Below are 14,065 nucleotides of genomic sequence, written 5' to 3'. Positions count from 1 at the left end.
CAATATAATGACTACTGCGGGATTATAATGTATTTTTACGTTCCATTTTTTGTGGTCAATAACCTGCAGCACCTGATAGGTACTGTAAACTATCTACGAGCTCAGTCCTGATTTCTACTGTAAACTATCTCAGCTCAGTCCTGATTTCTACTTTAAACTATCTCAGCTCAGTCCTGATTTCTACTGTAAACTATCTCAGCTCAGTCCTGATTTCTACTGTAAATTATCTCAGCTCAGTCCTGATTTCTACAGTCCTGATTTCTACTGTAAACTATCTACGAGCTCCGTCCTGATTTCTACTGTAAACTATCTACTAGCTCAGTCCTGATACCTACTGTAAACTATCAGCTCAGTCCTGATACCTACTGTAAACTATCTACGAGCTCAGTCCTGATTTCTACTGTAAACTATCAGCTCAGTCCTGATACCTACTGTAAACTATCATCTCAGTCCTGATACCTACTGTAAACTATCTACGAGCTCAGTCCTGGTACCTACTGTAAACTATCTACGAGCTCAGTCCTGATACCTACTGTAAACTATCATCTAAGTCCTGATACCTACTGTAAAAAATCTATCATCTCAGTCCTGCTGTAAAAAATCTATCAGCTCAGTCCTGTCTGTTCTGATCTGGATGACTTCGATCAAGTGGATGCTATATCATAAAAGCAGGATTTTGTCCTCGATAAAAAACATATTGTTCCACGTTTTACAGTTACTGTGGTGTTACTAAATCTGGTGTTAATGTGCTGTTACTGTGGTTTTACTGTGGTATTACTGAACCTGCTGTCACTGTGGTGTTACTGTGATGTTACCGTGGTATTACTGAACCTGGTGTCACTGTGGTGTTACTGTGGTGTTACTGAACCTGATGTTACTGTGGTGTTACTGAACCTGATGTTACTGTGGTGTTACTGTGATGTTACTGTGGTGTTACTGTGGTGTTATTATACTGAATCTACAGTGTTACCCTGGTGTTACTGTAGTGTTACTGTAGTGTTAATGTGGTGTTAATGTGGTGTTACTGTGGTGTTACTGTAGTGTTAATGTGGTGTTACTGTGGTGTTACTGTGGTGTTACTGTGGTGTTAATGTGGTGTTACTGTGGTGTTAATGTGGTGTTAATGTGGTGTTACTGTGGTGTTACTGTAGTGTTAATGTGGTGTTACTGTGGTGTTACTGTGGTGTTACTGTAGTGTTAATGTGGTGTTAATGTGGTGTTACTGTGGTGTTACTGTAGTGTTAATGTGGTGTTACTGTGGTGTTACTGTGGTGTTACTGTAGTGTTAATGTGGTGTTAATGTGGTGTTACTGTGGTGTTACTGTGGTGTTACTGTGGTGTTACGTACCTTGGTGTTACTGTGGTGTTACTTACCCTGGTGTTACTGTGTTGTTACTGTGGTGTTACTGTGGTGTTACTGTGGTGTTACTGTGGTGTTACTTACCCTGGTGTTACTGTGATGTTACTGTGTTGTTACTGTGGTGTTACTGTGATGTTACTGTGGTGTTACTGTGGTGTTACTGTGGTGTTACGTACCTTGGTGTTACTGTGGTGTTACTTACCCTGGTGTTACTGTGTTGTTACTGTGGTGTTACTGTGATGTTACTGTGGTGTTACTGTGGTGTTACTGTGGTGTTACTGTGGTGTTACTTACCCTGGTGTTACTGTGTTGTTACTGTGGTGTTACTGTGGTGTTACTGTGGTGTTACTGTGGTGTTACTGTGTTGTTACTGTGGTGTTACTTACCCTGGTGTTACTGTGTTGTTACTGTGGTGTTACTGTGGTGTTACTGTGGTGTTACTGTGGTGTTACTTACCCTGGTGTTACTGTGTTGTTACTGTGGTGTTACTGTGATGTTACTGTGGTGTTACTGTGGTGTTACTTACCCTGGTGTTACTGTGTTGTTACTGTGGTGTTACTGTGATGTTACTGTGGTGTTACTGTGGTGTTACTTACCCTGGTGTTACTGTGTTGTTACTGTGGTGTTACTGTGATGTTACTGTGGTGTTACTGTGGTGTTACTTACCCTGGTGTTACTGTGTTGTTACTGTGGTGTTACTGTGGTGTTACGTACCCTGGTGTTACTGTGTTGTTACTGTGGTGTTACTGTGATGTTACTGTGGTGTTACTGTGGTGTTACGTACCCTGGTGTTACTGTGATGTTACTGTGGTGTTACTGTGGTGTTACGTACCCTGGTGTTACTGTGTTGTTACTGTGGTGTTACTGTGATGTTACTGTGGTGTTACTGTGGTGTTACTTACCCTGGTGTTACTGTGTTGTTACTGTGGTGTTACTGTGATGTTACTGTGTTGTTACTGTGGTGTTACTGTGTTGTTACTGTGTTGTTACTGTGGTGTTACTATGATGTTACTGTGGTGTTACTTACCCTGGTGTTACTGTGATGTTACTGTGGTGTTACTGTGATGTTACTGTGGTGTTACTGTGATGTTACTGTGGTGTTACTGTGGTGTTACGTACCCTGGTGTTACTGTGTTGTTACTGTGGTGTTACTGTGTTGTTACTGTGGTGTTACTGTGGTGTTACTTACCCTGGTGTTACTGTGGTGTTACTGTGTTGTTACTGTGTTGTTACTGTGGTGTTACTGTGGTGTTACTGTGGTGTTACTGTGATGTTACTGTGGTGTTACTGTGGTGTTACTGTGGTGTTACTGTGGTGTTACTGTGGTGTTACTGTGTTGTTACTGTGGTGTTACTGTGTTGTTACTGTGATGTTACTGTGGTGTTACTGTGGTGTTACTGTGGTGTTACTGTGTTGTTACTGTGGTGTTACTGTGATGTTACTGTGGTGTTACTGTGGTGTTACTTACCCTGGTGTTACTGTGTTGTTACTGTGGTGTTACTGTGATGTTACTGTGGTGTTACTGTGGTGTTACTTACCCTGGTGTTACTGTGATGTTACTGTGTTGTTACTGTGGTGTTACTATGATGTTACTGTGGTGTTACTTACCCTGGTGTTACTGTGATGTTACTGTGGTGTTACTGTGATGTTACTGTGGTGTTACTGTGATGTTACTGTGGTGTTACTGTGGTGTTACGTACCCTGGTGTTACTGTGTTGTTACTGTGGTGTTACTGTGTTGTTACTGTGGTGTTACTGTGGTGTTACTTACCCTGGTGTTACTGTGGTGTTACTGTGTTGTTACTGTGATGTTACTGTGGTGTTACTGTGGTGTTACTGTGGTGTTACTGTGATGTTACTGTGTTGTTACTGTGGTGTTACTGTGATGTTACTGTGGTGTTACTGTGGTGTTACTTACCCTGGTGTTACTGTGGTGTTACTGTGATGTTACTGTGATGTTACTGTGGTGTTACTGTGATGTTACTGTGTTGTTACTGTGGTGTTACTGTGGTGTTACTGTGGTGTTACTGTGGTGTTACTGTGTTGTTACTGTGGTGTTACTGTGTTGTTACTGTGATGTTACTGTGGTGTTACTGTGGTGTTACTGTGGTGTTACTGTGGTGTTACTGTGGTGTTACTGTGTTGTTACTGTGGTGTTACTGTGGTGTTACTGTGGTGTTACTGTGATGTTACTGTGGTGTTACTGTGGTGTTACTGTGGTGTTACTGTGGTGTTACTGACCCTGGTGTTATTGAACCTGGTGTCCACTTGCTGGTTCTCTCTTTGCACATTGTTTGTATATATCATTAATCAGCTGTCAGGGACGACAAATCATCCTGTCTGAACACACAGACACACAAACAGTCACAATCTAACACACACACACACACACACACACACACACACACACACACACACACACACACACACACACACACACACACACACACACACACACACACACACACACACACACACACCAGGACATGAGCTCTCCATTGAGCTACAGCCCCCCTGGTATGCCAGGCACTTCCTCCTCTAGTCCTGGCACCTTCAGGGTGATGCCTTTTCTCTGTAACCAATGAGGCTCTCCCTGGCTCTGTGTGATGCAGGGAGAAGAGGGACCTGCCAGAAAGTACAGGTGCCCAGGAACTGTGTGTGTGTGTGCGCATACGGGACAGGCAGGTACCCAATCAGATAGTTTTATTATGGATGTGGGCAGGGCTGGTAACTCAAGGATGCCCAGTCTTTGATTAGAAGTTACTGTAGCCAAGGTTCTCTCAGTGACTGGACAGAAGCTGCATCCTCGATGAATGACTACAAGACAACCTGGAAGAGAGGAGGTGTCTCTATCTCTGCTGACTAGTAGTGTTAAATTATCAACTGTTTCTTTACCTTTATTTAACTAGGCAAGTCAGTTAAGAACAAATTCTTATTTTCAATGACAGCCTAGGAACAGTGGGTTAACTGCCTTGTTCAGGGGGCAGAACGCAGATTTTTACATAGTGTGGTGCAAAATGGTGTGTGTGTGTGTGTGTGTGTGTGTGTGTGTGTGTGTGTGTGTGTGTGTGTGTGTGTGTGTGTGTGACAGAGGGATTGACGAGGCAGTGTTCTCACATGTGTCTGCATACACGTGCATGCTGGTAAGTGTGTATGCATGCCTGTATATATGCCTTCCTATTTCATCTGTTCTCTCCTCCTCAGCCTTCCCCCAGTGGATCAGCACGATAAACAACAGCCAGTTGGACAGTGGAGATCAGCTGCACTGGGAGTGCAAGGCCACAGGGAGCCCCAGACCCACCTACCGCTGGCTCCGCAATGGAGGGCCGATCACACCACAGGTACTCACACACAGGGAGCCCTAGACCCACCTACCGCTGGCTCCACAATGGAGGGTCGATCACACCACATGTACTCACCACAGGTACTCACACACAGGGAGCACTAGACCCACCTACCGCTGGCTCCACAATGGAGGGCCGATCACACCACAGGTACTCACACACAGGGAGCCCTAGACCCACCTACCGCTGGCTCCACAATGGAGGGCCGATCACACCACATGTACTCACCACAGGTACTCACACACAGGGGAGCCCTAGACCCACCTACCGCTGGCTCCACAATGGAGGGCCGATCACACCACATGTACTCACCACAGGTACTCACACACAGGGAGCACTAGACCCACCTACCGCTGGCTCCACAATGGAGGGCCGATCACACCACAGGTACTCACACACAGGGAGCCCTAGACCCACCTACCGCTGGCTCCACAATGGAGGGCCGATCACACCACAGGTACTCACACACAGGGAGCCCTAGACCCATCTACCGCTGGCTCCACAATGGAGGGCCGATCACACCACATGTACTCACCACAGGTACTCACACACAGGGAGCCCTAGACCCACCTACCGCTGGCTCCACAATGGAGGGCCGATCACACCACATGTACTCACCACAGGTACTCACACACAGGGAGCACTAGACCCACCTACCGCTGGCTCCACAATGGAGGGCCGATCACACCACAGGTACTCACACACAGGGAGCCCTAGACCCACCTACCGCTGGCTCCACCCCCTTACTCCATAGGCAATCAGAAGTGAGAACACACAGAGCACCCCTCCCTACCCCGAAACACCACTCTAGAATACACAGCAGCCCTCCCTACCCCGAAACACCACTCTAGAATACACAGCACCCCTCCCTACCCCGAAACACCACTCTAGAATACACAGCACCCCTCCCTACCCCGAAACACCACTCTAGAATACACAGCAGCCCTCCCTACCCCGAAACACCACTCTAGAATACACAGCACCCCTCCCTACCCCGAAACACCACTCTAGAATACACAGCACCCTTCCCTACCCCGAAACACCACTCTAGAATACACAGCACCCCTCCCTACCCCGAAACACCACTCTAGAATACACAGCACCCTTCCCTACCCCGAAACACCACTCTAGAATACACAGCACCCCTCCCTACCCCGAAACACCACTCTAGAATACACAGCACCCCTCCCTACCCCGAAACACCACTCTAGAATACACAGCACCCCTCCCTACCCCGAAACACCACTCTAGAATACACAGCACCCCTCCCTACCCCGAAACACCAGCTCTAGAATACACAGCACCCTCCCTACCCCGAAACACCAGCTCTAGAATACACAGCACCCCTCCCTACCCCGAAACACCACTCTAGAATACACAGCACCCTCCCTACCCCGAAACACCACTCTAGAATACACAGCACCCCTCCCTACCCCGAAACACCACTCTAGAATACACAGCACCCCTCCCTACCCCGAAACACCACTCTAGAATACACAGCACCCCTCCCTACCCCGAAACACCACTCTAGAATACACAGCACCCCTCCCTACCCCGAAACACCACTCTAGAATACACAGCACCCCTCCCTACCCCGAAACACCACTCTAGAATACACAGCACCCCTCCCTACCCCGAAACACCACTCTAGAATACACAGCACCCCTCCCTACCCCGAAACACCACTCTAGAATACACAGCACCCCTCCCTACCCCGAAACACCACTCTAGAATACACAGCACCCCTCCCTACCCCGAAACACCACTCTAGAATACACAGCACCCCTCCCTACCCCGAAACACCACTCTAGAATACACAGCATCATTTCAGCAATATACTCAGCTCTAGAACACACAGCATCATTTCAGCAATATACCCAGTTCTAGAACACACAGCATCATTTCAGCAATATACCCAGTTCTAGAACACACAGCATCATTTCAGCAACATACCCAGTTCTAGAATACACAGCATCATTTCAGCAATATACCCAGTTCTAGAATACACAGCATCATTTCAGCAACATACCCAGTTCTAGAATACACAGCATCATTTCAGCAATATACCCAGTTCTAGAATACACAGCATCATTTCAGCAATATACCCAGTTCTAGAATACACAGCATCATTTCAGCAACATACCCAGTTCTAGAATACACAGCATCAATTCAGCAATATTCCCAGTTCTAGAATACACAGCATCATTTCAGCGATATACCCAGTTCTAGAATACACAGCATCATTTCAGCAACATACCCAGTTCTAGAATACACAGCATCATTTCAGCAACATACCCAGTTCTAGAATACACAGCATCATTTCAGCAACATACCCAGTTCTAGAATACACAGCATCATTTCAGCAATATACCCAGTTCTAGAATACACAGTATGATTTCAGCAACATACCCAGTTCTAGAACACACAGCATCATTTCAGCAATATACCCAGTTCTAGAATACACAGCATCATTTCAGCAACATACCCAGTTCTAGAACACACAGCATCATTTCAGCGATATACCCAGTTCTAGAATACACAGCATGATTTCAGCGATATACCCAGTTCTAGAATACACAGCATCATTTCAGCAACATACCCAGTTCTAGAATACAGAGAATCATTTCAGCATATACCCAGTTCTAGAATACACAGCATCATTTCAGGAATATACCCAGTTCTAGAATACACAGCTTCATTTCAGCAATATACCCAGTTCTAGAATACACAGCATCATTTCAGCAACATACCCAGTTCTAGAATACACAGCATCATTTCAGCAATATACCCAGTTCTAGAATACACAGCATCATTTCAGCAACATACCCAGTTCTAGAATACACAGCATCATTTCAGCAATATACCCAGTTCTAGAATACACAGCATCATTTCAGCAATATACCCAGTTCTAGAATACACAGCATCATTTCAGCAACATACCCAGTTCTAGAACACACAGCATCATTTCAGCAATATACCCAGTTCTAGAATTCACAGCATAATTTCAGCAACATACCCAGTTCTAGAATACACAGCATGATTTCAGCAACATACCCAGTTCTAGAACACACAGCATCATTTCAGCAATATACCCAGTTCTAGAATACACAGCATCATTTCAGCAACATACCCAGTTCTAGAACACACAGCATCATTTCAGCGATATACCCAGTTCTAGAACACACAGCATCATTTCAGCAATATACCCAGTTCTAGAATACACAGCATCATTTCAGCAACATACCCAGTTCTAGAATACACAGCATCATTTCAGCAATATACCCAGTTCTAGAATACACAGCATCATTTCAGCAACATACCCAGTTCTAGAATACACAGCATCATTTCAGCAACATACCCAGTTCTAGAATACACAGCATCATTTCAGCAATATACCCAGTTCTAGAATACACAGCATCATTTCAGCAATATACCCAGTTCTAGAATATACAGCATCATTTCAGCAACATACCCAGTTCTAGAATACACAGCATCATTTCAGCAACATACCCAGTTCTAGAATACACAGCATCATTTCAGTAATATACCCAGTTCTAGAATAAACAGCATGATTTCAGCGATATACCCAGTTCTAGAATACACAGCATCATTTCAGCAACATACCCAGTTCTAGAATACACAGCATCATTTCAGCAATATACCCAGTTCTAGAATACACAGCATCATTTCAGCAATATACCCAGTTCTAGAATACACAGCATCATTTCAGCAACATACCCAGTTCTAGAATACACAGCATCATTTCAGCAACATACCCAGTTCTAGAATACACAGCATCATTTCAGCAACATACCCAGTTCTAGAATACACAGCATCATTTCAGCAATATACCCAGTTCTAGAATACACAGCATCATTTCAGCAACATACCCAGTTCTAGAACACACAGCATCATTTCAGCAGTATACCCAGTTCTAGAATACACAGCATCATTTCAGCAATATACCCAGTTCTAGAATACACAGCATCATTTCAGCAATATACCCAGTTCTAGAATACACAGCATCATTTCAGCAATATACCAGTTCTAGAATTCACAGCATAATTTCAGCAACATACCCAGTTCTAGAATACACAGCATGATTTCAGCAACATATCCAGTTCTAGAACACACAGCATCATTTCAGCAATATACCTAGTTCTAGAATTCACAGCATAATTTCAGCAATATACCCAGTTCTAGAACACACAGCATCATTTCAGCGATATACCCAGTTCTAGAACACACAGCATGATTTCAGCGATATACCCAGTTCTAGAATACACAGCATCATTTCAGCAACATACCCAGTTCTAGAATACACAGCATCATTTCAGCAACATACCCAGTTCTAGAATACACAGCATCATTTCAGCAACATACCCAGTTCTAGAATACACAGCATCATTTCAGCAACATACCCAGTTCTCGAATACACAGCATCATTTCAGCAATATACCCAGTTCTAGAAGACACAGCATCATTTCAGCTATATACCCAGTTCTAGAATACACAGCATCATTTCAGCAATATACCCAGTTCTAGAATTCACAGCATAATTTCAGCAACATACCCAGTTCTAGAATACACAGCATCATTTCAGCAATATACCCAGTTCTGGAATTCACAGCATGATTTCAGCAACATACCCAGTTCTAGAACACACAGCATCATTTCAGCAATATACCCAGTTCTAGAATACACAGCATCATTTCAGCAACATACCCAGTTCTAGAACACACAGTATCATTTCAGCGATATACCCAGTTCTAGAATACACAGCATCATTTCAGCAACATACCCAGTTCTAGAATACACAGCATCATTTCAGCAACATACCCAGTTCTAGAATACACATCATGATTTCAGCGATATACCCAGTTCTAGAATACACAGCATCATTTCAGCAATATACCCAGTTCTAGAATACACAGCATCATTTCAGCAATATACCCAGTTCTAGAATACACAGCATCATTTCAGCAATATACCCAGTTCTAGAACACACAGCATCATTTCAGCAACATACCCAGTTCTAGAATACACAGCATCATTTCAGCAACATACCCAGTTCTAGAATACCCAGCATGATTTCAGCAATATACCCAGTTCTAGAATACACAGCAGAGACTTTTAAAATAAAAAATAGCATAGAGATGTGCTTTTTGACTTTTCAAAATGTGAAATTTGTTGTTAGTCGTTTGGTTTGCAGTGGCATGTGAAAGTATTCACCCCCCATGGCATTTTTCCAATTTTTTTGCCTTACAACCTGTAATTAAAATAGATTTCTGGGGGGTTTGTATCATTTGATTTACACAACATGCCTACCACTTTGAAGATGCAAAACAAGAAATAAGACAACAAAAAAAACAGAAAACTTGAGCATGCATAACTATTCACCCCCCCGAAAGACAATACTTTTTAGAGCCACCTGTAGAGCCACATACCCCAAGTTTATTAGGGTATGTCTCTATAAGCTTGGCACATCTAGCCACTGGTGAATGTATGCTGTGTTTCAGAGCAGGGCTTCTCCAGCCCTCAAGTTGAATGGGTTCAGTGTGTATGCACTCTTTAAGTCAGCCTCAGATGGTGAATGGAAGTATGTTGTTTTAGAGCAGGTGAGATTGAGTGTGATGCAGTATGTTGTGTTTCAGAGCAGGGGTGGAGATGGTGAATGCAGTATGTTGTGTTTCAGAGCAGGAGTGGAGATGGTGAATGCAGTATGTTGTGTTTCAGAGCAGGGTGGAGAGATGGTGAATGCAGTATGTTGTGTTTCAGAGCAGGGGTGGAGATGGTGAATGGACAGTATGTTGTGTTTCAGAGCAGGGGTGGAGATGGTGAATGTTAGACAGTTTGTTGTGTTTCAGAGCAGGGTGGAGATGGTGAATGCAGTATGTTGTGTTTCAGAGCAGGGTGGAGATGGTGAATGCAGTATGTTGTGTTTCAGAGCAGGGTGGAGATGGTGAATGCAGTATGTTGTGTTTCAGAGCAGGGTGGAGATGGTGAATGACAGTATGTTGTGTTTCAGAGCAGGGTGGAGATGGTGAATGCAGTATGCTGTGTTTCAGAGCAGGGTGGAGATGGTGAATGGACAGTATGTTGTGTTTCAGAGCAGGGTGGAGATGGTGAATGGACAGTATGTTGTGTTTCAGAGCAGGGTGGAGATGGTGAATGGACAGTATGTTGTGTTTCAGAGCAGGGTGGAGATGGTGAATGGACAGTATGTTGTGTTTCAGAGCAGGGTGGAGATGGTGAATGCAGTATGTTGTGTTTCAGAGCAGGGTGGAGATGGTGAATGCAGTATGTTGTGTTTCAGAGCAGGGTGGAGATGGTGAATGGACAGTATGTTGTGTTTCAGAGCAGGGTGGAGATGGTGAATGGACAGTATGTTGTGTTTCAGAGCAGGGTGGAGATGGTGAATGGCAGTATGTTGTGTTTCAGAGCAGGGTGGAGATGGTGGATGGACAGTATGTTGTGTTTCAGAGCAGGGTGGAGATGGTGAATGGACAGTATGTTGTGTTTCAGAGCAGGGTGGAGATGGTGAATGCAGTATGTTGTGTTTCAGAGCAGGGTGGAGATGGTGAATGGACAGTATGTTGTGTTTCAGAGCAGGGTAGAGATGGTGAATGGACAGTATGTTGTGTTTCAGAGCAGGGTGGAGATGGTGAATGGACAGTATGCTGTGTTTCAGAGCAGGGGTGGAGATGGTGAATGGACGGTATGTTGTGTTTCAGAGCAGGGTGGAGATGGTGAATGGACAGTATGTTGTGTTTCAGAGCAGGGTGGAGATGGTGAATGCGGTTTGCTGTGTTTCAGAGCAGGGTGGAGATGGTGAATGGACAGTATGTTGTGTTTCAGAGCAGGGTGGAGATGGTGAATGGACAGTATGCTGTGTTTCAGAGCAGGGTGGAGATGGTGAATGGAGAGCTCATCATCCAGAAGGTCCAACAGGCTGACTCTGGGATGTACCAGTGTGTCGCTGAGAACAAATACGGAGCCATCTACTGCAGCGCAGAACTCAAGATCTCAGGTATGCTGTTGTTTTTCTCCTGTTGTTGTTGTTGTATTCCTTGTAACATGCCTTTAGTTATTGGTACTAAATGGAAATCAATATAAGAAAATAATCATGTAAACTGGGAAAAGCCCAACTGCAAACCAAGGTTGGAGTCTATTTCATTTCTATTCAGTCAATTCAGGAAATAAACACAAATTCAAATGTTCCTCATTGCTTGGAATTGGAATTTCAGTTTGCTTCCTGAACCCACCACAGCTGCGTACCCACCCACTATCTCCGGTTTGTTGCTGTTGGAGAGGAAGGTCTGTTCTGGTGTGTTTGTCATTATGTTAAAGGGAAGGTCTGTTCTGGTGTGTTTGTTATTATGTTAAAGGGAAGGTCTGTTCTGGTGTGTTTGTCATTATGTTAAAGGGAAGGTCTGTTCTGGTGTGTTTGTTATTATGTTAAAGGGAAGGTCTGTTCTGGTGTGTTTGTCATTATGTTAAAGGGAAGGTCTGTTCTGGTGTGTTTGTCATTATGTTAAAGGGAAGGTCTGTTCTGGTGTGTTTGTTATTATGTTAAAGGGAAGGTCTGTTCTGGTGTGTTTGTCATTATGTTGGAGAGGAAGGTCTGTTCTGGTGTGTTTGTCATTATGTTAAAGGGAAGGTCTGTTCTGGTGTGTTTGTCATTATGTTGAAGGGAAGGTCTGTTCTGGTGTGTTTGTCATTATGTTAAAGGGAAGGTCTGTTCTGGTGTGTTTGTTATTATGTTAAAGGGAAGGTCTGTTCTGGTGTGTTTGTTATTATGTTAAAGGGAAGGTCTGTTCTGGTGTGTTTGTCATTATGTTAAAGGGAAGGTCTGTTCTGGTGTGTTTGTCATTATGTTAAAGGGAAGGTCTGTTCTGGTGTGTTTGTTATTATGTTGGAGAGGAAGGTCTGTTCTGGTGTGTTTGTCATTATGTTAAAGGGAAGGTCTGTTCTGGTGTGTTTGTTATTATGTTAAAGGGAAGGTCTGTTCTGGTGTGTTTGTTATTATGTTAAAGGGAAGGTCTGTTCTGGTGTGTTTGTCATTATGTTAAAGGGAAGGTCTGTTCTGGTGTGTTTGTTATTATGTTAAAGGGAAGGTCTGTTCTGGTGTGTTTGTCATTATGTTAAAGGGAAGGTCTGTTCTGGTGTGTTTGTTATTATGTTAAAGGGAAGGTCTGTTCTGGTGTGTTTGTTATTATGTTAAAGGGAAGGTCTGTTCTGGTGTGTTTGTCATTATGTTAAAGGGAAGGTCTGTTCTGGTGTGTTTGTTATTATGTTGGAGAGGAAGGTCTGTTCTGGTGTGTTTGTTATTATGTTAAAGGGAAGGTCTGTTCTGGTGTGTTTGTCATTATGTTAAAGGGAAGGTCTGTTCTGGTGTGTTTGTCATTATGTTAAAGGGAAGGTCTGTTCTGGTGTGTTTGTCATTATGTTAAAGGGAAGGTCTGTTCTGGTGTGTTTGTCATTATGTTAAAGGGAAGGTCTGTTCTGGTGTGTTTGTTATTATGTTGGAGAGGAAGGTCTGTTCTGGTGTGTTTGTTATTATGTTAAAGGGAAGGTCTGTTCTGGTGTGTTTGTCATTATGTTAAAGGGAAGGTCTGTTCTGGTGTGTTTGTCATTATGTTGGAGAGGAAGGTCTGTTCTGGTGTGTTTGTCATTATGTTAAAGGGAAGGTCTGTTCTGGTGTGTTTGTCATTATGTTAAAGGGAAGGTCTGTTCTGGTGTGTTTGTTATTATGTTAAAGGGAAGGTCTGTTCTGGTGTGTTTGTTATTATGTTAAAGGGAAGGTCTGTTCTGGTGTGTTTGTCATTATGTTAAAGGGAAGGTCTGTTCTGGTGTGTTTGTCATTATGTTAAAGGGAAGGTCTGTTCTGGTGTGTTTGTCATTATGTTAAAGGGAAGGTCTGTTCTGGTGTGTTTGTCATTATGTTAAAGGGAAGGTCTGTTCTGGTGTGTTTGTTATTATGTTAAAGGGAAGGTCTGTTCTGGTGTGTTTGTTATTATGTTGGAGAGGAAGGTCTGTTCTGGTGTGTTTGTCATTATGTTAAAGGGAAGGTCTGTTCTGGTGTGTTTGTTATTATGTTGGAGAGGAAGGTCTGTTCTGGTGTGTTTGTTATTATGTTGGAGAGGAAGGTCTGTTCTGGTGTGTTTGTCATTATGTTAAAGGGAAGGTCTGTTCTGGTGTGTTTGTTATTATGTTGGAGAGGAAGGTCTGTTCTGGTGTGTTTGTCATTATGTTAAAGGGAAGGTCTGTTCTGGTGTGTTTGTCATTATGTTAAAGGGAAGGTCTGTTCTGGTGTGTTTGTCATTATGTTAAAGGGAAGGTCTGTTCTGGTGTGTTTGTTA

At 43.6% G+C, this 14,065-nt stretch overlaps 1 protein-coding gene across 1 annotated transcript in view; it reads left to right on the top strand.

Annotated features, from left to right (window-relative positions):
• LOC106613405 (contactin-5) overlaps positions 1-14,065 on the top strand; it is a 507,858-nt gene that overhangs the window by 334,788 nt on the left and 159,005 nt on the right. Inside the window, exons 10-11 of the mRNA XM_045724946.1 lie at positions 4,564-4,700; positions 11,604-11,733. Of these exons, the coding sequence (XP_045580902.1) occupies positions 4,564-4,700; positions 11,604-11,733 (267 nt within the window). The remainder of the gene's footprint in view (positions 1-4,563; positions 4,701-11,603; positions 11,734-14,065) is intronic.

This window comes from Salmo salar, chromosome ssa09, assembly GCF_905237065.1.
Source record: "Salmo salar chromosome ssa09, Ssal_v3.1, whole genome shotgun sequence".
Taxonomy (NCBI): Eukaryota; Metazoa; Chordata; class Actinopteri; order Salmoniformes; family Salmonidae; genus Salmo; species Salmo salar.
The sequence above is the reverse complement of the archived record's forward strand: the minus strand, read 5'-3'. Positions and strand labels throughout refer to the sequence as shown.